The sequence below is a fragment of the Protomyctophum parallelum genome (genome assembly GCF_964188405.1).
Source record: "Protomyctophum parallelum genome assembly, chromosome: 7".
Lineage (NCBI taxonomy): Eukaryota > Metazoa > Chordata > Actinopteri > Myctophiformes > Myctophidae > Protomyctophum > Protomyctophum parallelum.
The window spans coordinates 20742327-20765421 of record NC_139705.1 but is presented as its reverse complement, the minus strand read 5'-3'; the positions used below and the strand labels follow the sequence as shown (position 1 = coordinate 20765421).

The following is a 23095-nucleotide window of genomic DNA, read 5'->3' as shown; positions in this document are numbered from 1 at the left end:
CTTCCCCCTGCTGGTGAAAATCTGCAATCACTGACTCATGCTGCTCATGCTTGTGTAAACCTGATTGATTGATTGATTGATTGATTGATTGATTGATTGAAAGATGTATTAACAGATTGGAGAATTACAGTACATTTCAAGCACAACTCAATACAAAACTGTTAACTGTGGACGACACCATAACATAAAGCATTACACTTGTTTACAATAGGGTCCACCATGTTCAATTCATCATAACATTTAGAGACGTACAACAACGTACTGTATACACTTCTATATTGCCAAAAATAGGAAATCATCATTGTAAACCTCTTTGCAAAAAAAGTAAAACATTTGATTAATTCATCAATTACTGTACTTATCTTATCCTTAGTCTTAGTTACGACGTATGCGCTTGGGGAGTTCAGAGTTTGTTACGGACTTATCAACCAAATGCTGCATCAAGTAGAGTGCGTGTCTCTCTTATGATATTACTCTGTAGTCTGTGCTGATCTCAGTGAAGTGTGGTTAGCAATCGTGCATGGTTTTAGTTATTCCCCATGAGGCCCGTGTTGAAAGCTAATTCTTGTAGGGGATTGTGAAGCGAGATTTCTCCAATCTGGTGCTGTAAAATGTTACCATACAGCATGTTTACCATTAATAGAAGATGACCTTATCACATGTTTTGAAAAGAAGAAATTATACTGACCTACTGAGGTATTTGTTTGGTGAAAGGTCAAAGTTCAGGGAAATGTGTATGTGTTGATAATATTTTTTATCATAACACCAACACCACCAGATCACACTATCAATGTCACGCATGCATCCCATATAGAGGTCGAGAAGATTGCGTTTCCAAGGGGTAGGCCTGGAATCATTTATATAATCGTCTAATTGCAGTTATTTGAGATAATTGCTAATTCTTTTGCATAATCGTCATTCGTTGTTGATGGCATCAAAAATCTAAATAATACTTAAAGTACCAAAAGTAGAAGGTATGCAGAATGTCCAATTTCAAATATATAAAATGCATAAAAATCTTGTAGATCTGTTTTGGTCGAAATGTATACAATACCTCAAAATTGTACTTAAGTACAGTACTTGATTAAATGTACTTAGTTACTTTCCACCACTGCCTATAGCCCACTAGAGTCCCCAGGTGATGGTGACGCCGTTGACACAATGAGGGCGTAGCAGCTCCTTCTCCTGTATTATAGAGACATGAGCTGAGGTAGGACGTGATACACTGAACCACTGTACACTGTACAGTATCCTGAGTATTAATGTAGAAGAGTGTACAAAAGGTAGGATATGACAGCACACAGAGGGGTGCTCCTGTGTGTGGAGCAATCAATTGGACTAAATTGTGGAGAAAAATCACTTACGTGTGAAGTGTGTGGTGCAACTCCGTGTGGGGGTCCCCGGGGGGTCCGCGGAACTTCCAGACCCACAGGAACGCGGCCAGGGTGCTGGCCCGGTTCCGGCGAGCCACCCTGTGTCCGAAACGGTCGAGAAATGACAGTTACCGTGTGGGGGTCCCTGGGGGGTCCCTGGAACATCCAGATCCCCAGTAATGTGCCCAGGGGGCCGGGCCGGGCCTGGCTGTTTCTGGCAAGCCGCCCCACGTCCGAAACGGACTGAGCAGTGCGTAGTACTGTACTCTTACTGTATACTGACTTACTGTACCATACGCGTACTGTGCAGTACTACGATACTGTACACTCACACACAAAGTCTTACTGGTACTGTGCTACTTTACTCTGCTATATATACTAGACTGGCCACTGTAGGTGTTAAACTGTCCGTGCTCGGATAGGTCTTTGGGATATCTTTGGGACAAATGGACCCTGATGGGGTTAGTGTTAAATTAACGACTTTACAGTGTGATAGAGTTGCTGATCTCAAATGACTGTGAGTGTGAAGTTGACTCCACACACACTGGCTTTGTTACAAAGGAACAGGTTCTGTAATCTGTGCCCAAGTTTTTCCCTTATCTTTGTTTAATCTATAATTATTGTTATAATATTATGTCTTCATTACGCTTATAGGGTTGTACAACACATGTAAGACTCAGCCCTTACATCAGCATGGAATACACAGTACAGTATGTGCAGATTATATGAGGATATTACACTGTAAACATAACCCGATATTTCAGAGCATCAGCTCCTCTATCCATCTGCAGCACCCAGAGAAATGTGCTTTAATTATGCTTTATTACATCCTGTCTTTGGTTTTTTTTAGACTCCAGCCCCCCTCTGGCAGGCTTTGATATTTAAATGATAGCCACATACTGCACTGGATAAAGCAAACCCATTTTGTCAGTGTGAAAAAAAGATGGTGTAGAAGAGATTGAGGGAGAAAGGGAGAGAAAGAAAATAGACAAGGAGAAGGAGAGAGGTGCAAAAGAAGCAAAAGAAGGCTGCCGTTATGGAGTTATATTTTGCAGTTTTGTGTGGGTGTGTCCATCCAGCAAGTGTCAGCTTCACAGTCCAGTTGGGACAGAGCAGGGTCACAAGGGAAATTGAGGCTTCAGTGAGGGGGTTATAAGCCCATGCATGTACATATTATTACATGCTGTAACTCTCCAAAGTTGGGGGGCCTAGCTCCAAAGGTGAGCAGCCAAACTCCAAAGAGCAGATCGGAAGGGTTTCTGTAATATCATTGGCTGAAAGAAGGGCTTCGGAAATTGCACTGGCTGGCAGTTTAGTTCACGAGGACCAATGAAGGCTAGCATCTCTTTTTCATATCAAAACAGAGTAGCCTCTGTTCCACTTCAAATGGTTTAACAACACAACTGCACACAGAAACATGCTTGAGGTGCGCCCGAGTAAGGCGGTAGCCGAGAAAGTGCCCGTGCGAGTGTTAGCCACAATGTCCACTCAGCACTAACCGAGTTGTATACCGATAGATTGGGCTGCAGTTCATCTATTTTGAAAATGCTCATATAACTTGAGTTGACAATGTTACAAAGTAAATGAGAATATAAGTTGCATACCAATAGGGTGGGGATCAGTTAATACATGGAATTACATTTGGAATTGCACATAGTATACTTGACAATGAAGTTAAATGTAAGTTCTGTATAGAAATGGTAAAACATATTTCTGCTCCCAAATATTGTTAACAAACATTATCTATCTGTTGTAAAGAATCAATATTGAGCAACTGCATGGTGTATATCTCGCCTAAAAATGTATCAGAAACCATTTCGATTGTATTATATACTGTAGGTGTAATAGTAATTGAGATCAATAGACAACAAAGAACTGCCGATCTTTGGTTATCATCTTTTGGTTTATACTTTGCACTAAGCTAAAGCTACACCATTTGGAGCTAGGTCCCTCTCATTTGGACTGAGGCCCCTCCAATTTCAAGGTTCCCCATGCTGCCGTAATACCTTTAGAAACTTGGATTTAGGGGTGTGGTGAGCTCCAGGGATGAGGGATGTGCAGGTGGATTAAGTCGGAATGAGAAAAACGTCCAAAGAGTACCTTTAGCCTATATCTTCTGATATAAATCGACCATAAACATAATCACATTTTCCTTTTGGGGGGTGCCCAGTTAAAATATGATTATTTTGGGGTGTCCCCAGTTAAAATATGATTATTTTGGGGGGTCCCCAGTTAACCCTTCCTAATCTGAGGGATTACTATTATGTGTCTCAATTAAGACCTTTAATATGTTGGTGTGATGATGAATGCGAGGCAAAATGGAAAGCTTTGGAAATTAAATCAATCAACATCCCTATTTAGACTTTAATTGGGAATAAAGAACAGGCTAAGTCCTACTATGATATTTTAGACCCATTCACAATATTTACTTTAAATATCTGGTTCAAAGTCGAGAAACAGTTCAGAATGGAGAGGACAATCAGGGTGTTGAGGTGGCCTGCTTACGATCCTTAAGCCTGGTGTGTATGATCAAACTTTTAGGCGATGGGCTCGGTATGGCTTTTCCTCTTTCAGTACTGCCATGTTTTTATTTTTCTCCTTTTTCTTTTTTCGTATTGTCTTTTTTTGTTGCTGTCTGTCTTTTCATCAATAAAAATGAAGTGAATTTTTTTTACTATTAATACCGGTATATTAGGATTATTTTGAGGGGGGACAATGAGTTCATATAAGATTACTAGCATGCGACATGACAGGGTCCATCATTTTCAGGTGATGTTCTCTCTTCATTTTTGTCTCCACCAGGCCGAAGGCATGGGGGGAGAGTATGTTTTGCACTCCGTCCGTCCGTCCGTCCGTCCGTCCGTCCGTCCGTCCGTCCGTCCGTCCGTGTGTGTGTGTGTGTGTGTCCGTCCGTGTGTCCGTGAGCAGCTAATCTCGGCCACCGTTAACCCGGTCAATGCCAAATTTTGCACACACACTCCCTGGATGCCAACGATGAACCTCTGCCCCAAACTTTCCAGAACGGCCTGTTATAGCGCCACCAGGAGGCCGCTTTGTGCAAAACAAGTTTTTGCACAGTACACCTACAGATTTTGTCCAAACATCACGCAAATTGGTACACAGTCTCTCTAGAGCCATTCAACGAAACCAGTCTTTCAGATTTCTCACACTCCATCCTGATTGGTTAAGATTGGCTTCCAAAGTTCACAGGAGTGCTCAGTTTCAAACAAAATGCTGCAAATCATGAACACATCGCGTGATTTCCGTGAAATTGTGCACCCACATTCCCACTAGGCCGAGGACGAAATGCCACATGAACAATTTCAACTCAGCCTCAAGGTGGCGCTATAACTGGCCGAAAACTGTTTTTACCTCTAACTGCACGGATCTGTGGATAACTTTGTATGCCAACTCCCTAGAGGCCAAGGAAAAACCTTTGCCTGGAATTTATTTCCGTGAAATTGTGCACCCACATTCCCACTAGGCCGAGGACGAAATGCCACATGAACAATTTCAACTCAGCCTCAAGGTGGCGCTATAACTGGCCGAAAACTGTTTTTACCTCTAACTGCACGGATCTGTGGATAACTTTGTATGCCAACTCCCTAGAGGCCAAGGAAAAACCTTTGCCTGGAATTTTTCACATCTGCTCTTTATAGCGCCACCAGGAGGCCGACATACCTCTGCCCCAAACTTTCCAGAACGGCCTGTTATAGCGCCACCAGGAGGCCGCTTTGTGCAAAACAAGTTTTTGCACAGTACACCTACAGATTTTGTCCAAACATCACGCAAATTGGTACACAGTCTCTCTAGAGCCATTCAACGAAACCGGTCTTTCAGATTTCTCACACTCCATCCTGATTGGTTAAGATTGGCTTCCAAAGTTCACAGGAGTGCTCAGTTTCAAACAAAATGCTGCAAATCATGAACACATCGCGTGATTTCCGTGAAATTGTGCACCCACATTCCCACTAGGCCGAGGACGAAATGCCACATGAACAATTTCAACTCAGCCTCAAGGTGGCACTATAACTGGCCAAAAAGTGTTTTCACCTCTAACTGCACGGATCTGTGGATAACTTTGTATGCCAACTCCCTAGAGGCCAAGGAAAAACCTTTGCCTGGAATTCTTCACATCTGCTCATCCTGGTGGAGACCTGTGCCCAGAAGGGCACTTTTTCTAGTTGGGTGCTCTTCTCATTGCAGTTCCTTACCCAGTTTACCCTAATTTTCTCCAATCTACATGCTCTAGATGTCTAGCAGCTATTTTCGCTACATCATTTCTTTGTAAGCCATTTGGGGCTATGGCTATGTGGGGCTCCTTGGCATGGTAACATTTGGGAACCCCTGCACTATAACATGAATGCAACAGTACAGGGTGTGATTTCATTTCCTTTTCTGATCAATGTGTTGTCACCACTTGCGGCTGGCATTCTCAGGAGACCACCTGAACAATAATAAATAAAGACAACTGGGATGTGGTGATGCTGCCTGGTACTTGGTGTTGTTGCTGCACATGCTCCCCAGAGAGAAGGCTGCTTTGGAAAGGTTACAGAAACTATAGTAAAATACGCACATCACTTCGTGGAGGTGCTGGGTTCAAAAAGTAACATATGAAAAGAGAAGGGAACCGGCACACTCATATGCTCCAAAAGATAAATTTATTGACAACGTTTCGAGCCAAGGCTCTTCATCTGGTCACACTCAAGATGTCAGTGATCCACCCACTTAAATAGACACCCACGGGTCACGTTACTAGTCAGTGGGTGGAACCAACACAACATGGTCATTGTCTCCACCAGGCCGAAGGCATGGGGGGAGAGTATGTTTTGCACTCCGTCCGTCTGTCTGTGTGTCCGTCCGTCCGTGTGTGTGTCCGTGAGCAGCTAATCTCCGGCACCATTAACCCGGTCGATGCCAAATTTTGCACACACACTCCCTGGATGCAAACGATGAACCTCTGCCTCAAAATTTCCAGAACGGCCTGTTATAGCGCCACCAGGAGGCCTTTGTCCAAACATCACGCAAATTGGTACACAGTCTCTCTAGAGCCATTCAACGAAACCGGTCTTTCAGATTTCTCAGACTCCATCCTGATTGGTTAAGATTGGCTTCCAAAGTTCACAGGAGTGCTCAGTTTCAAACAAAATGCTGCAAATCATGAACACATCGCGTGATTTCCGTGAAATTGTGCACCCACATTCCCACTAGGCCGAGGACGAAATGCCACATGAACAATTTCAACTCAGCCTCAAGGTGGCGCTATAACTGGCCGAAAAGTGTTTTTACCTCTAACTGCACGGATCTGTGGATAACTTTGTATGCCAACTCCCTAGAGGCCAAGGAAAAACCTTTGCCTGGAATTTTTCACATCTGCTCTTTATAGCGCCACCAGGAGGCCGACATATGTAAAACACATTTTCTATTATTTACTTTTGTTGCCCTTTTATCCAACCACCAGATGAAGGCAAGCTGCAATGTCCTACATTCCTATCCTGGTGGAGACCTGTGCCCAGAAGGGCACTTTTTCTAGTTAGATCAATGCTTTGGAAAGGTTTACATGGTTATTAGCCCATTTTTAACTAAGCATTATGTTATACTTTAGCTATTGAAAAATAGCAGATCTACAAGCTCGTAGTGCGCCACTCGGTGGCACGCTATGAGCTTGTAGGTCTGCAATTTTTGAAAAATCGTGAAAATGTGGCACAAATCTTTGAATATAATATTCTTTCAGAAGACTTTTAATTTATTTCGACGTCAGGCCTAAATGGGTTAGTTGGCAGGTTTACATGGCTCCATTAAACCACTAACTACGCAGCAATATGATCTTCCATCAAGGCGGGTCATATTACAAGACAAATGCCATGGGTGGGTGACACCGAGGTCGGGCCCTCAATCCTGGATATTGACGCAATTTGTTTAGATCAACACAGCCACATTGTGAAGCCACTTTTCCCGACGATAAGCCAGTGTCAGTGCACTTTCCTTTTTTTATAAGGTGGTGGGCGGATACTCCATTATGGTTGATTGACTTTAATTTCTCCAGACGATAACAGATTTCCGTCTCCTCTGACCTCACCTCCTCGGCTGTCTCCTCTCGTTCTCTCGTCAGGGTTCAGCCGATTCCTACACTAGTCGACCCTCGGATTCCGACCTGTCCCTGGAGGAGGACCCAGAGGCGTCTCGGCGTGAAGCCGAGCGCCAGGCTCAACTGCAGCTGGAGAGAGCCAAGGTGAGAGGCCTGACACACTGTCCTTTACAGCAGTGGTTCTGAAACTGTGGACTGAGGCCCACTGCTGGGCCTTGAAGCAGTGGTGGAAAAAGTATCAAATATAAATACTCTGTTACAAGTAAAAGTCTGGAATTCAAAATATACTTGTACAAAATGTACAAAAGTATTGTCATAAAAAGTACTCAGTGTGCAGAATGTCCCATTTCATGTTTTCAAATGGCTTTTAGACTGCAGATCCTAGGCCAATCGTATATTAATAAAAAAAAGCCATCATTAGCCGTTAGCCTATAACGTAGCAGACATAGAAGACTTACAAGATTAGCCTCAGTGATTATGGCTTTTGCTCTTACGTTCCTTAGTTTAATAAAGAAAGAAAATACAGGTGCGCTTCCTCTGGAAACTGCCCTTTGTTTAAGGCAGTGGGTGCTCAGCTTTGAAAATAACTTAACTCATAAACCAACTAAATGGAAAAAGCGGCACTCCAAAATAAAAGATGCTGAGACTGGCTCAGATGCAATTTCTCATGTTTATTTGAGAACGCTGACGGAAAAAATACTTTTTTCAGTCTGCTCTGAAGAAGGCTAGGTTCTCAAATAAACAGAAATTTCATCTGAGCTAGTCTTGCATCTTTTATTTTGGAGTGCCGCTTGTTTCTTAGTTTGTGCTTTTTTCCTGTATCTTTCACCAGTCTAAAGCGGTAGCATTTGCAGTGAAAACCAATGTAAGTTACTGTGGGGCCCTTGATGAAGACTGTCCTGTCCAAGGGGCTGCAATCAACTTTGAAACCAAAGACTTTCTACACATCAAAGAGGTGAGCAGGGCTGCTTGTGATAACTGGCATGTCATTATAGGTACGTTTTGTGCATGACACCATTGTATGACGAAGTATAAAAGAGGGGTTAAGTAAGTGGCTAAACACAACAACTATACACAACCTTGAGTGCCTCCAAGTCAGTTAAGGGGCCTTACAGTATAGGCAACTACTCATACCTCTTACATTAAGAAATGACCCTGGTGGTGAGGGCGAGGTATTGTCTGAGATTAACAAGAACCTCACCACCACTTACATATAAACGTTTAGTATAGTGATACTAGTATAGTAGTATCTGTTCTATCAAATCAGTCAAGTCAGTCCACATAACTTCTTCTTTGGGGAAGCATCACAGCCAATGCAGGGGTTGCGTGGCACAGGCACCTGAAAGCCAGCTCTGACAGTTGGACGGGGGCATGTTAATGTGGCACCCCCAGGAGAGTGTGACCCAATTTAATGTGTTTTGAGTGTTTATTGTGTTTATGAAGGTTTACATGAAGGTTTACATTTAATTCTGTGATTTAAATGTACTGTAAGTGTAACATGCAATGAGGACGGAACGTTTGTTCTAGCCACGTTTCTCTGGGGTCTGAATATAAGGAGCGCAGCTTCCGGTTTTCCTCAGATACGTTCTGGAAAGAAAAGCAAACAGTCAAGACTTTTCATGGTTCCGTCTTTTCTCCTGTTTATTCAGGTCAGTACCATGTAAACAATGTAACGATCTACCTCATAAGAACAGACCTTATAAGTATTGTATTTTCGCTAAATATTATTGTGAAAAACGAATGTTTACGGTGACGTCTTTTGAGGAAGAAAAGATATAATGAGAAAGGAAACTGACGCCATTTTGTGCCAAAGCGTGGTGGGTCAGAACGGGGTTTTCAAGGGTCTGGGTGACGCCATTTGGTGCCTAAAACTCCCGCGGATTATGTTCTTTTGTCAACAGTGTGAAACACAAACATTACAAATTAACATGTCAATGCCTGTGAACAACACAGATATAATGTCACGTTTGGTAAACAGTAGCTTAAAGGAACAGTGCACCTTAAAAACTGCACTTTGATAATGCACTTTTATACAGTGTGTCAAACCAGTTATATACTGTGAGATTAAAGTATGCCTTTCTACTAAGGGGTCATTGTTGATTTAAGAGTCAAATAAGGTATTTACTGTGAATTAAGATGATTTGAATTTGTATTGAAGTGACTGGAATTCTTATTAATGTGGAAATGAGCCAAACTACTGTACCAAAGACTAAAACAGAAATGATGTGAATTGTATCGTGATTACATGATGGTTGATAATTTGGGGTTTAATAAAACCGACAGAGATACGTTCTGGAAAGAAAAGCAAACAGTCAAGACTTTTCATGGTTCCGTCTTTTCTCCTGTTTATTCAGGTTCAGTTTTGTACTGAGGTACTCAGCAGCCCTGGGACCCGTTACAAATCTTGGGGGCTCGTCCGGGATCGGCGCCACCTACTGGTCTGTCGCTGATCTTCAAATGACACCTGGAACCGACTGATGCAAGCAGAACACTGTCAGCTAAAGCAGAACACTGTCGGTTGAAACAGAGTTGTCGGTGAAGGCAGAACGTCGTCAGCTAGAGCAGAGAGCTGGTGAGTGAAGCAGAGTCACCGTCATCTGGAGCAGAGCCGTCAGCTAGAACAGAGCTGTCAGTGGAAGCAGAATCATCGTCAGTTGGAGTCGTTGTCGTCAGCTGGAGTCATTGCAGAACATTGGAGCTGTTGTCGTCAGCTGGAGTCGTTGCAGAACATTGGAGCTGTTGTCGTCAGCCGGAGTCGTTGCAGAACATTGGAGTCGTTGCAGTCAGCTGGAGCGGTTGTCGTCAGTTGGAGTCGTTGCAGAACATTGGTTGCTAGAGCAGAGCCTTGTCGGAGTCAGACCACAAGACGTTGTTGAATTGTGTGACACTCGGTGTGAAGGACAGGACTCAATACTCAATAACTGTAGCGTGAAATACAAGGAGCTACTGCCATGGCTGACAATGGAAGAAAGCGCCTTGTGTGGGACATTAGAAAAAAACTACTCACCCTGTCAGCAGAAGACCTCTTCGACATCGCCCAGGGCTTGGGTCCGGGGCTCGACCCGAAACTATCTGACCTTAAAGGAGACCATGAGGCCTGCTTCGACTATGTAAGTGCATTCCTGAACAGTAAGCACTTGACTGAATTAGAAGATAGTGGTATGACTGACTTGTTGATTTTGAATGATGGTATTGATAGAATGATCCAGACCTGCATTGTATTACGTTCATCAGATGACACAAGTGATTTACCGTTAGACAACACAGAGACAGTTATCCATACATCAGATAGTGCTCACAGTGCAGATGGCAGTGTCACCACACCACATCAAACTAGCCCTGCAGCCAACACAAACAATGCCATGAGCCAAATGTCCCAAGCCGCAGGCACAGTTACTGGTGCCACAAATATGGAGTTAATGAATATGCTCACTAGTTATGAAGAGCTTGGCAAGAGGCTTAGACAAAGCATTATGGTACCCACAATACAGTCCCCGTATTCTCCGCCCGTACCCTCACAGGGTAGCAAGTCTCATAGTGACTCATCGTCCCTCCACTCACCAAGCCCGTCTGCTGTCCAGCCTGTCCGTGACGGGATGATCTCTTTAAGAGAGCTCTCTTATCTTCAGAGGAGGGAGTTTAAAGTACAAGGGGGTCAGATTGGAGACCAGTCCTCAGACATAAGCTATAATACTGTCTGTAAGCAGATGGAGGAAGGGACCAGAGAAGGCTTCTCTGACACCGAGATTGTCCGTGGTGTGCTCAGAATGATAAAACCTGGAATGTTTAAAGACATGCTAATCAATAAAGATGACCTCACAGTGAGTGAACTCAGGGGGTTCCTTCAGGCCCATCTAAGAGAGAAAAACAGCACAGAGTTATTCCAAGAGTTAATGTGTGCCAAACAGGACGATAACGAGACACCACAACAGTTCCTCTACCGTGTGATAGGCTTGAAGCAGCGTGTCCTATTCACATCCAAACTGTCAGATGCAGGCATACAGTATAGTACAGCTACTGTTCAAGACGTCTTCCTACACACAGTCTATCAGGGGTTAGGTTACAAACACGGTGACATACGCAGAGAACTAAAGTCCCTCCTGTCAGATAATGATGTAAGTGATGAAACAATACTCCGTCATGTAATGAAAATCACTAGTGAGGAAAATGAGAGACAGAAGAGGATCGGTTCTTCCCGTCGGCAGACCACAAATGCACACAGTGCACAACTGGAGCTCAATGCTGTCCAAGAATCTAACACCAAACAAGAGAGCATAGCATTAGCAGTCAAAACGAAGCCAGACCAAATTAAAGAGCTTGCAGCTAAAGTGGATGAGCTCACAAGCATGATCGAGTCATTGAAACAACAGAGACAGCCACAACTCTCCGACCAGGGGAGTCGGTATTCTCAAAATAAGAAAGAGAGGCCTTACGGTTGTTCAAAATGTGTGGAGCAAAACCGACCAGACTGTAATCATTGCTTCTCTTGTGGGGAGGAAGGCCACAGGGCTGTGGGCTGTTTGAAGAAACAAAAGAACCAGGGAAACTGGAACCGGTCACTGGAGCGGGGCAACCAGTGATCGGATATGGACAAGAACCCAAAACTGAGCACCCTGGAGGGGTGAGAGTGAAAACCAAACGTAAGAGCAGAAACTCAGACCCTCCCTCACAGATTAACCTTAAAGCAGCTAGCACACAGGACAGTGACACCGGAAATAAATCCCCCACTCAATCGTCTCGTGAGCCACCATGTACTAAACGTGGAGCTATTGCCAACTTAATAGGAAAGAAAGCTCTGATACAGTGTAAGCTTAACGGCCTGGCAGTGACTGCATTACTTGATACAGGTGCACAAGTTAGTATGATAAGCAGTGCCTGGAAAGACAGCTATCTGCCGGATCTCCACGTTCGACCCATTTCTGAGATCATTGAGGAGATGGAAGAGCTAAAGGTTTATGCAGTTACTGGAGATCTTATCCCTTTTGAGGGCTGGGTGGCCATAATGATCAACCTACCAGGGAACGAGGACCCCAATTTGTCCATCAGTGTCCCATTCCTTATCAGTAAGCTGGCCATGGAGAAACCACTGATTGGCTTCAATGTCTTGGAGCAGATCATTGAAGAACAGCCAGAAAGATTGATACCCACTCTTGCGAAACTGCTTCATAATGCCATCTCTATTCCTAATGAGGAAGCAGAAGCAATTGTGAACTTTATTCAGACAGCAAGACAGAGCGTGCAGCACGGCCGCTTGAGAACAGGCGCATATGACATGGTCATTCCTGCTGGTCAAGTAGCCTGGGTGAGGTGCCGGGTTCCGCCAACCATAGATTCCTCTGACTGTCGGGTGTTGTTTGAGGCAGAGGAGGGCAGTCAGCCACTAGAACAGCTGGATGTAGGGGCAGGCCTGTTGGAGATACGTAACCCTACCAAACCGTACGTCGTGATTGCTGTTGGCAACAACACCAGGCATAATGTAACCCTACCACGAAAGACTGCCCTGGGCACCTTGCAGCACATTGAAAGGGTGGTGGATGCTAATCCTCCCAAAGAACTGACATCCACAGTAACAGTCAACGAGGTCACCGCTGCACCTACGGAACCAGCTCCACCCACGTGGCATCCACCCGTGAGCCTCAGCCACCTGGAGGAAGAACACCAAGAGATGGCCAAGAGGATGTTGTATGAAGAGTCAAAGGCCTTTGCAAGGGATGGGAACGACATTGGATGCAACCCTAGCCTGCAAATGGTAATTAACTTAAAAGACGACATTCCGGTGCAGAGGACATACACGTCCATTCCAAAACCGCTATTTAAAGAGGTCAAAGAGTATATCCAGGACCTTCTGGTGAAGGGATGGATAGTCAGATCTCAGTCCTCCTATTCTGCCCCGGTCGTATGCGTGCGAAAGAAGGACGGCACGCTACGTCTCTGCATAGACTACCGTCTCCTAAATCAGAAAACGATACCAGACAGACACCCGTTGCCTCGCATACGGGACCTGCTAGACACCTTGGGGGGGTACTCTTGGTTTAGCATCCTTGACCAAGGGAAAGCGTACCACCAGGGTTTTGTGGCTGAAGGTTCACGTCATCTTACTGCCTTCATCACACCCTGGGGGCTTTATGAGTGGATAAGGATCCCGTTTGGTCTGTCTAATGCACCTGCAGCCTTTCAGAGAAGCATGGAGGAGATGCTGTGTTCTCTGAGAGATGAGTGTTGCATACCATACCTTGATGACATTTTGTGCTACTCAAGATCTTTTGAAGACCACCTGGAAGTGGTCCGCAAGGTCCTCCAAGCTTTACAGCGCCGGGGAGTGAAACTCCGGCCTGAAAAGTGTGAACTGTTCAAGGGAGAAGTTCGTTATGTAGGGCGCCTGGTATCCGCTGAGGGTGTTCGAGTCGACCCCAAAGACCTAGAGGCTGTAATGGCTTTGAAAACCAAAACCCCACACACTGTAGGTGACATGAGAAGGATACTTGGTTTCTTAAGTTACTACCGTTCCTACATCCAAAACTTCTCAAAGATAGCAAAGCCACTGTATGAGTTACTGCAGATCAGATCCTCAACAATGCAAGCCCAAGCCCGTCAGGGTAAAACAAAGGGGCCACAACTGTCGTCAAAAGCGCCTATAGAGTGGACTGCTATGCACCAAAGTGTCCTTGAGGAACTGGTTGACATGTTAACTCACCCCCCCATCCTGGCGTATCCAGATTTCGACCTGCCTTTCGTCCTGCATACGGATGCCTCAGAACAAGGCCTCGGAGCCGTCCTATACCAGCAGCAGAACGGGAAGCTGCGTGTAATTGGATATGGGTCACGAACTCTAACTGCTGCAGAGAGAAACTATCATTTGCACAGTGGCAAATTAGAGTTTCTCGCGTTGAAGTGGGCAGTGTGTGAAAAGTTTAGGGACTATCTCTTTTACGCTCCACACTTCACCATATTTACGGACAACAACCCACTCACGTATGTCATGAACACATGCAAACTTAATGCAGTTGGTCACCGCTGGGTGGGAGAATTATCAGACTTCCGCTTTAACATCAGATACAGACCTGGGAGAGCTAACATTGATGCGGATACCCTGTCCCGAATCCCTCTTGATGTTGATGGCTACATGTCAGGGTGTACAGAGGAGTTGTCACAGGAGGTGGTGAATGCTACTTGGGAGGGAAGTCAAGTAGCTCAGAAAAAGGATGTCGCCTGGGTGGCTGCTCTCGTAGTCTCCTCTGGTGATGTGATTCCACAGCCCTGCACACCTCTAACTGGAATCCGTCATGATGAGTTGGGTCAAGCCCAGAAAGAAGACCCCACAATTGGGGAGATCTTAAGGCTCAAGGAGTCTAATGACAGAGTCACAGAGGATACTAGAAGGACCATAAAGGGAACTGCTCGCAAGCTACTCCACGAGTGGAACCGGCTGCACCTGGAGAACGGAGTCCTGTACCGGCGGACACCAGGGAGGAAACAGTTAGTTCTTCCGTCCAAGTACCAGTCCCTTGCACTGAGTCACCTGCACGATAACATGGGGCATGTGGGTACAGAGAGAGTGCTACACTTAGCCAGAGAAAGGTTCTATTGGCCGTACATGAAACGATGTATAGAAGATTATGTGACCAAGAAATGTTGTTGCATTGCACAGAAAAAACCCACGGTCCATGTGCGTGTCCCTATGAGCAGCCTGAAATCCAACTCACCTCTTGAACTAGTCTGCATCGATTACCTGCATCTCGAGAAGAGCAAAGGGGGTTATGAGTATATCCTAGTTGTAATCGACCACTTCACAAGGTTCGCACAGGCCTACCCAACCAAAAATAAATCAGGCCGGACGGCCGCAGAACGCATTTACAATGACTTTGTGCCTCGGTTCGGTTTTCCCAACAAACTGCATCATGACCAAGGACGCGAGTTCGAGAATGAACTATTCAGAACACTCGGACAGCTCTCTGGGGTAGGTCATTCCCGAACATCCCCTTACCACCCCCAGGGAAATCCAGCGGAGCGGTTCAACCGCACACTGTTACAAATGCTACGTACATTGACAGATAAAGAAAAGGAAAGATGGAAAGAACATCTGCCACAGGTTGTCCATGCCTATAATTGCACCCGGCATGAGTCCACGGGTCATTCCCCTCACTTCCTGCTCTACGGTCAACACCCTCGCCTCCCTGTTGACCTCCTGTTTGGTTTATCAGAGGAAATGGATCCAGTGACGCACAAAGAGTACGCCGAGAAATGGCGTAAGAGAATGACTGAAGCGTATTGCCAATAGTAATAGCCTGTCATCTAGTGCAAAGGGCAAGTCCTATTATGACCGGAAGGCCAGAGGAGTGGTCCTACAACAAGGGGACAGAGTGTTGGTAAGGAATCTGGGTGAGCGGGGTGGGCCTGGTAAATTGCGGAACTACTGGGAGAACAGGATCTATGTGGTGAAGGAACAGATTTCAGATAATCCAGTATATGTCGTCCACCCAGAGAGTGGTAACAAAGAGAGGACCAGAACCCTCCACAGAAACTTGCTCCTGCTTGTCAATGACTTGCCAGTGGAATTCCCACCACAGCCAAACAAACAAACTCATAGGCCACAACAAAGGCAAAGACACCATCAGACAAAAGTAAATGACGTGAGGGACCATGCCATAAGTGCTGAAACGTCTGACTCGGAAGAGGAGTCAGAAGGAGGATACTGGTTGAGGAGACCAGAAAGCTGGTCTGAGCCAAACGTCTCCCTGAGAGTACAAGCGCCAGCACTGGACACACGAGTATCACCCAAAAGAAAGACAGTTCAGACTCCTAGGAAACAGGTCGGAGTCCAACATGAACCTGCATTGCCAAAATCAGTCAGAGAAAATGATAATGTCCAGAGACAAATGGAGGTCCAAAGCTTACCTGAAACAGACTCAGAGTCATTGGAGGCTGAAATGGAGCTTGAAGAGGAACAGGTCATGCCTCATCAGACTGAACCAGAGGAGGATGGACAGGCAGGCTTTAATGTACCTCAGTCTGACGAGGAGCAGGAGTTGCCTCAAGATGTACAAGTCTCTGATTCAAACTCTTCTTCCCCTATCCCACTGAGACGGTCTGAAAGGGAAAGACGTCCAGGCCGTATGTTCACTTATTCATCCCTCGGCCACCCCACATACCAGCCCCACCCCTCAGTCAATGCTGTTGATACTTACCTCATGCCTTACACTCACCTGTTATACTCACAACCATACTTACCCTCAGCCCAATACGCCCCTCTTCTCCAGCTCCCTCTCCCCCAGTTCCCGTACAACTACCCAGTACATGATACCTACCCAATGCATGATTATTGAAAAGGTCCAGCACACACAGTCAGTTCTTAGGTACATACACTCAGGAACGGTGTGATGGTATTGTACTTTGATTTCTGTAAGAGTTGAAAGGTTTTTTTTATTTTAAGAAAGTGTCAGGAGCCACTTTTGTTGTCGGGAAGCGTGTGGCACCCCCAGGAGAGTGTGACCCAATTTAATGTGTTTTGAGTGTTTATTGTGTTTATGAAGGTTTACATGAAGGTTTACATTTAATTCTGTGATTTAAATGTACTGTAAGTGTAACATGCAATGAGGACGGAACGTTTGTTCTAGCCACGTTTCTCTGGGGTCTGAATATAAGGAGCGCAGCTTCCGGTTTTCCTCAGATACGTTCTGGAAAGAAAAGCAAACAGTCAAGACTTTTCATGGTTCCGTCTTTTCTCCTGTTTATTCAGGTCAGTACCATGTAAACAATGTAACGATCTACCTCATAAGAACAGACCTTATAAGTATTGTATTTTCGCTAAATATTATTGTGAAAAACGAATGTTTACGGTGACGTCTTTTGAGGAAGAAAAGATATAATGAGAAAGGAAACTGACGCCATTTTGTGCCAAAGCGTGGTGGGTCAGAACGGGGTTTTCAAGGGTCTGGGTGACGCCATTTGGTGCCTAAAACTCCCGCGGATTATGTTCTTTTGTCAACAGTGTGAAACACAAACATTACAAATTAACATGTCAATGCCTGTGAACAACACAGATATAATGTCACGTTTGGTAAACAGTAGCTTAAAGGAACAGTGCACCTTAAAAACTGCACTTTGATAATGCACTTTTATACAGTGTGTCAAACCAGTTATATACTGTGAGATTAAAGTATGCCTTTCTACTAAGGGGTCATTGTTGATTTAAGAGTCAAATAAGGTATTTACTGTGAATTAAGATGATTTGAATTTGTATTGAAGTGACTGGAATTCTTATTAATGTGGAAATGAGCCAAACTACTGTACCAAAGACTAAAACAGAAATGATGTGAATTGTATCGTGATTACATGATGGTTGATAATTTGGGGTTTAATAAAACCGACAGAGATACGTTCTGGAAAGAAAAGCAAACAGTCAAGACTTTTCATGGTTCCGTCTTTTCTCCTGTTTATTCAGGTTCAGTTTTGTACTGAGGTACTCAGCAGCCCTGGGACCCGTTACATTAACGTGACGTCGTGAACACACACGCTGTTCGAGACCACACAGTCCGCCCCCTCCTCTACCACCTCCTTCGCTGTGCCATACACATGGGCTACGTTACAGCCTACATGCACGCTGAAAGCCTGGACACTGAAAATGACAGGTTACAGCCCTGCGCGCACCCAGTGTGGCTGCGTGACCCACTGAACAGCAATATCACAACAGAATGCTTATTTGTCTTACTCAGGGTGGCCAAATGGAGACATTTTCTTAACCGCCTACCGTTAGCACGCAACAACAGGGTTTAAGTCCGCCCGGACGGGGATTTGCCGTGGCAACAAAAACACATACAGACAGATGGCTCAATAGCTCAGGAACGACACATTCCTAAATCACACAAAACATCTCATTCTTAACATGATAAAGAACAAACTACAACTTGCTTTGCAGCCCAAAAAGGCAACCTCTGCGTTCACCGTTTCTGCGTTTCATAGCTGTGAGCGGTTAGGGACCGTCTACAAAGTGCAACACCGAACGTGAAAATATAACTTCCATTTATAGGCAGAATATCACCACCAAATTTACATCACACATCAATGGTGTACTTATGATTGTACTACAGCATGTACTTGCACAAGAAACGTTTAATTAGCCTACTTTTGGGCCCAACCCAACTTCCCAAGACCATCTGTAAACAATTCCCCCCCGACCCCCGTATCAGTAATGTGATCTATTACATCACATTACCCACACTGAACATCATTTGCTGTTCATATATTCAGAACGGGTAAGGACTAGTGTAACCAAAAGGACTGGTCCATTTAGCACAACATCTGTGGTTTAGCATTAAGCCTTGAATCACGCTGATTTAATAGTGTTGTTTCCCGTGTTGTGCAGAAATTCAACAATGACTGGTGGATTGGGCGGCTGGTGAAGGAAGGCGCCGACATCACCTTCATTCCCAGCCCAGTCAAACTGGAGGCCATGAGGATAAAACAGGAACAGAAGCAAGCAGCACGGTCAGAGCTCAGACATACACAGTCAAATTCTCTGTACATTTTTTACCCAGAGAGTGTACGTACTGTATGTATGTATATGAAACCAAATGCATCCGTATTGGTCCTCTGGTTACGTGTAACGTGACCTTCTTCTTGCGTCACCATCACTGTAAAAAAAAACGGGAGAAGTTAAAGGGGCACATACAGTACAGTGTAAAATAGACAACTACCGGTACAGTATGTCACCCCCACACACTACACAGCATGCTCACACAGTCACACTCTGTCACTGTCCCATTGTCTCCGTACGGTACAGTATGTTGCTCAATCTCTCTTTCTCCACTCTGTCCCGATTCCACATAGTCTACTTGGAACACTTTCTGAAAAGACAAATGGGATATGGCTAGTTCTACTTCACGTGTTCCTTGCACCACTAAATTGCCCCCCCGTGGGGATTCCTGCATAATGAACCATTGTGCTGCCCTACAGGAAAGCAGGGAATGCTTCATCTGGAGGCTGGAGGTCAACTCCACCATCTGCAGGTACGTGGCTGCGGTGGAGAGTAGACCTGCATCTCTATCCATCCCATTTTTCCCCTACTGTATTAAAAGCCAGTCCTGGATTTTGAGCTGCAAGTATTGATTAATGTCTCTGCGATTATTCTATTGATTAATTTGACGATAAAATGAATAATCCAGAAACACGTTTTATTTTGTGTCAACTGTTTCAGTTGTTTGTTTTTCACGACAATTTAATCCCCCCCCCCCCCCATGTTTGACAGTCCCTGGCTGTCACTGCCAACCATAATACTAGAATTATTATTATATTCTAGAATGTATACAGTGCATGCTTATTCCATATACAGCCATAGAACACGCAATGCAATTTCATGGAGGGATTCAGGTTAAAATGTATTTCATATACATATATTAGCGCTAATCTTTATTGTACAGGTACATAGAAAGGCAGCCAATCAGAACTACAGAACTACGCGTCAGTATGACTAGCATGTCGATCTGTCGTGAACTTTTCATGGTTATTCATAGACCAGCGCTTTTCAAGCCGCTGGTAAAAAACATACTATCTTTGTTAGTCTCCTCACTCCTCAGACATTGTAGCAGCATTTTGTACTGCATTGATTACAATTAGCCTACCCCACACATAGCAGCTGTAATCAGTGGCGTGCACAGATAGACACTAGGGGGTGCTAGAGCACCTGCCCTTTTGAAGAAAATAAAATGTTTTTGTACAGTGCACACTGTAAAGTTCTCAACGGGCCTAAAGAATTATGGCCCGGCCCGACCCTACCCTAACTGGGTCGGCCCGAGGCTCGGCCCGACCCTAAAAATTACCATAATGTTAAGCCCGAAGCCCGACAAAAGCCCGAAAAAAAGCAGCACTAAATTGCGGCGCAGCGGCGCCGTGTTTCAGTGTGAAAGTGAGAACGGAGATCAACGGATTTATCGAAATAAAGGATGTATGTAACTCACGTTAGAATAGGCTATTAATGTTCCATAACTTCCATTTCCAATCATTCAAATGGATTCCATACAGTGGTGGTGGTGACTGGTGAGTAAACACGAATAGCTGCTGCAGCTCCCTCCCTTAGTTTCCTCTGAAGTGAAGTTGCTTTACGTGTAGAGTTTAAGTTATTTATTATATCATCATCATTTCATCGCAGCCAGCTGGGTTAACGAGACTCAGTGCAACATGACGAAAACCTGACGCTTCTTCAGCTGTGATAATCCGATTGATTTTATAAAATATTTAAGCATATGGCAACTTGGCAAGTTAACTGGTGGTTAGTAGCTCGTTTGGTGCGCAAACCAGAGGGAAACCAGCGGTAGCAAGGCAAGCAAGCAAATCTCACACCGTTCACTGTTCTCTCTACTGTACTGCCTGCGCGCAGTGCAGGACTGCGGGGCAGGCTGCATGGCTGTACAGTATGTGAACCATGGTGACATTGATCAATAAGGGCCTTTCTCTATAATCACTATTGTCAACAACAGAATATGGAGGGGTGTTGTCCATTTTTTTGACTGCTAGTTGTGTTTTGTTTGTTTGTTTTTTCTTGTCTTTTTCTTTTGTGTAAGTCATGTGAATTTTGTATGCTTTATTGTAAAATCATTAAAAAACGTTGATGACAAAAATAAACGTGTGTACACGTCCTAGCGCATCCTCAATGATATCAGGCGAGAGAAGAATATTCTGAATTTTTTCCTTTTTTAATTTTTGAGTCGGACAAGGTGCCCTATTTTCACTTGAGCACCTGCCCCTCTAAATGTCTGTGCACGCCACTGGCTGTAATGCACCCGGAATAAGTGCCCATTATGTATGCTCTCATTGAAGGAAGTTGTGTTTGGTGCTGCTGTGAATTCTGTCCCTATAAAGAGAATGTGGTCCATGTCAATCTCATGCTCATCTCAAGTGAATATATTTGACCAAATACACGTTTTCTGCCAGAACTACCAGATGACAAGAGCTGACCCCAAATAAATATTGGATGGGCGAGAGAGACTGTCACAGAGATTAATCCCACCATCAAAATGCATTGCATGTTCTATGGCCTTTAATATGGAAAGCATGCAAAGTATGCTACAGTATATCAGACTGCGTGTGTTTGTGGTGTGCGTGTGCGTGTGTGTGTGTGTGTGTGTGTGTGTGTATGTGTGTGTGTGTGTGTGTGCACGCGCGCGCGTGCAAGCGATGAGGCGGGAAAAAGTATTAAAATGTACTTTTTTTCTAGAGGACATTAATTGTGGGAATGGGTTCATCCTGAGAACATTGTGTAATTGGAACCAGTGATATAATATAAGTGCTTATCTCAGATGACTTTGCCATAGCAAATGCATGTTATGTGAGCTATAACCAGTGATTGAATATCATCAGTCCAATGCTTGTTATGCTGTGCATCACCTTTGTCTAAAATCAGCATGGCATGCATGCATTCTTTACTAATAATATCTTAAGGACTTAATCTAGATGCTCAAATTCTGTCTTCTGAATCTATGACTTCACCTAAATGCCATAGCTTTCCTGTTAGCTTTTTCTCCGCTTGTTAAATGATTGTCCTTCTTGTCTCTGAAAGCCAAACAGAAGCAGAAACAGGTATGTTTGTCACAGTGCCTCTTCTGCTGTGCATCAGAGCATTACAGTTTTACACTTTGCTCTAAACCACCATCAGATGTTCTTCACTTTTTATGACAAAAAAGAATATCAGAATGTTTTAACATTATGTTTTATTGTAATAGTTATTGTGCAAATGGTAATGTACATTGACACTGCAACTATCAATAATTAGATTAATTACTATTGTATAGTGTTTATTTTCTTTTTTTTGTGGGGTAGGGGAGGCTATGCAGGTTGAAGCCATAGAAATCATGTGAATGGGTATATGACTGTTGCTTCCTATTCTGAAGGAACATGATGTTTGAATGCCAAAATCCAAATAAATGTATCATATGATATGGCTAAAGTATATATACAAGTACAAGACGTCTTATTCTCCCTTACATTTACTTGTGTTTGCCTTTCCAGACGGAGCATGTTCCACCCTATGACGTGGTTCCCTCCATGAGGCCGGTGGTACTGGTGGGGCCCTCATTGAAAGGCTATGAGGTAAGAATCATTAAATGTCACGGTGTGGACACAGAGGTATAGGACTCAAATGTAGAACGACCAAGTGAATATTCATGAGGTTTTGTTCTCAAAACCCACACTGGGAAAATAACAAGGGACTTCAAATACTAGAAGACACAACTAGAACTGAGTAAACTGACCCAACGACGAACTGAGAAGGAACTGTCTACACTGGGACATATAGAGGTATATACACAAGGACTAACTAGACACAGGTGAACTGAAACAGACAACACTGGGATAGGCTAAAAGGCAAACAGAACACAGGTGACTGGGGCTACACTAATACAGGGAGGTGAGACAAGGCATGGAACGGCAGACAGGAAAGCACAGAACATTACTACAAAATAAGATGTACTTAGAAAACAAACGACCAGAATAAAAGACTGAAACAGAATACAAGAATACAAGTAAAAGTCCAAAAACTAAGTCTAATGGCAGAGGAGCGGAGAGTGACAATTACGCATCAGTGGTGGAAGAAGTACTGCAACTGCAGTTTTTCTCCTGCAGGTTTTCTCCCGTCAGATCAAGT

At 44.3% G+C, this 23095-nt stretch overlaps 1 protein-coding gene across 1 annotated transcript in view; it reads left to right on the top strand.

Moving 5' to 3' along the window:
• LOC310861019 (voltage-dependent L-type calcium channel subunit beta-4-like) overlaps positions 1-23095 on the top strand; it is a 43234-nt gene that overhangs the window by 10090 nt on the left and 10049 nt on the right. The window contains 6 exon segments of the mRNA XM_083768271.1: positions 7486-7605; positions 8294-8416; positions 18824-18937; positions 18939-18945; positions 19414-19466; positions 22462-22542. Coding sequence (XP_083624397.1) covers positions 7486-7605; positions 8294-8416; positions 18824-18937; positions 18939-18945; positions 19414-19466; positions 22462-22542 — 498 coding nt within the window.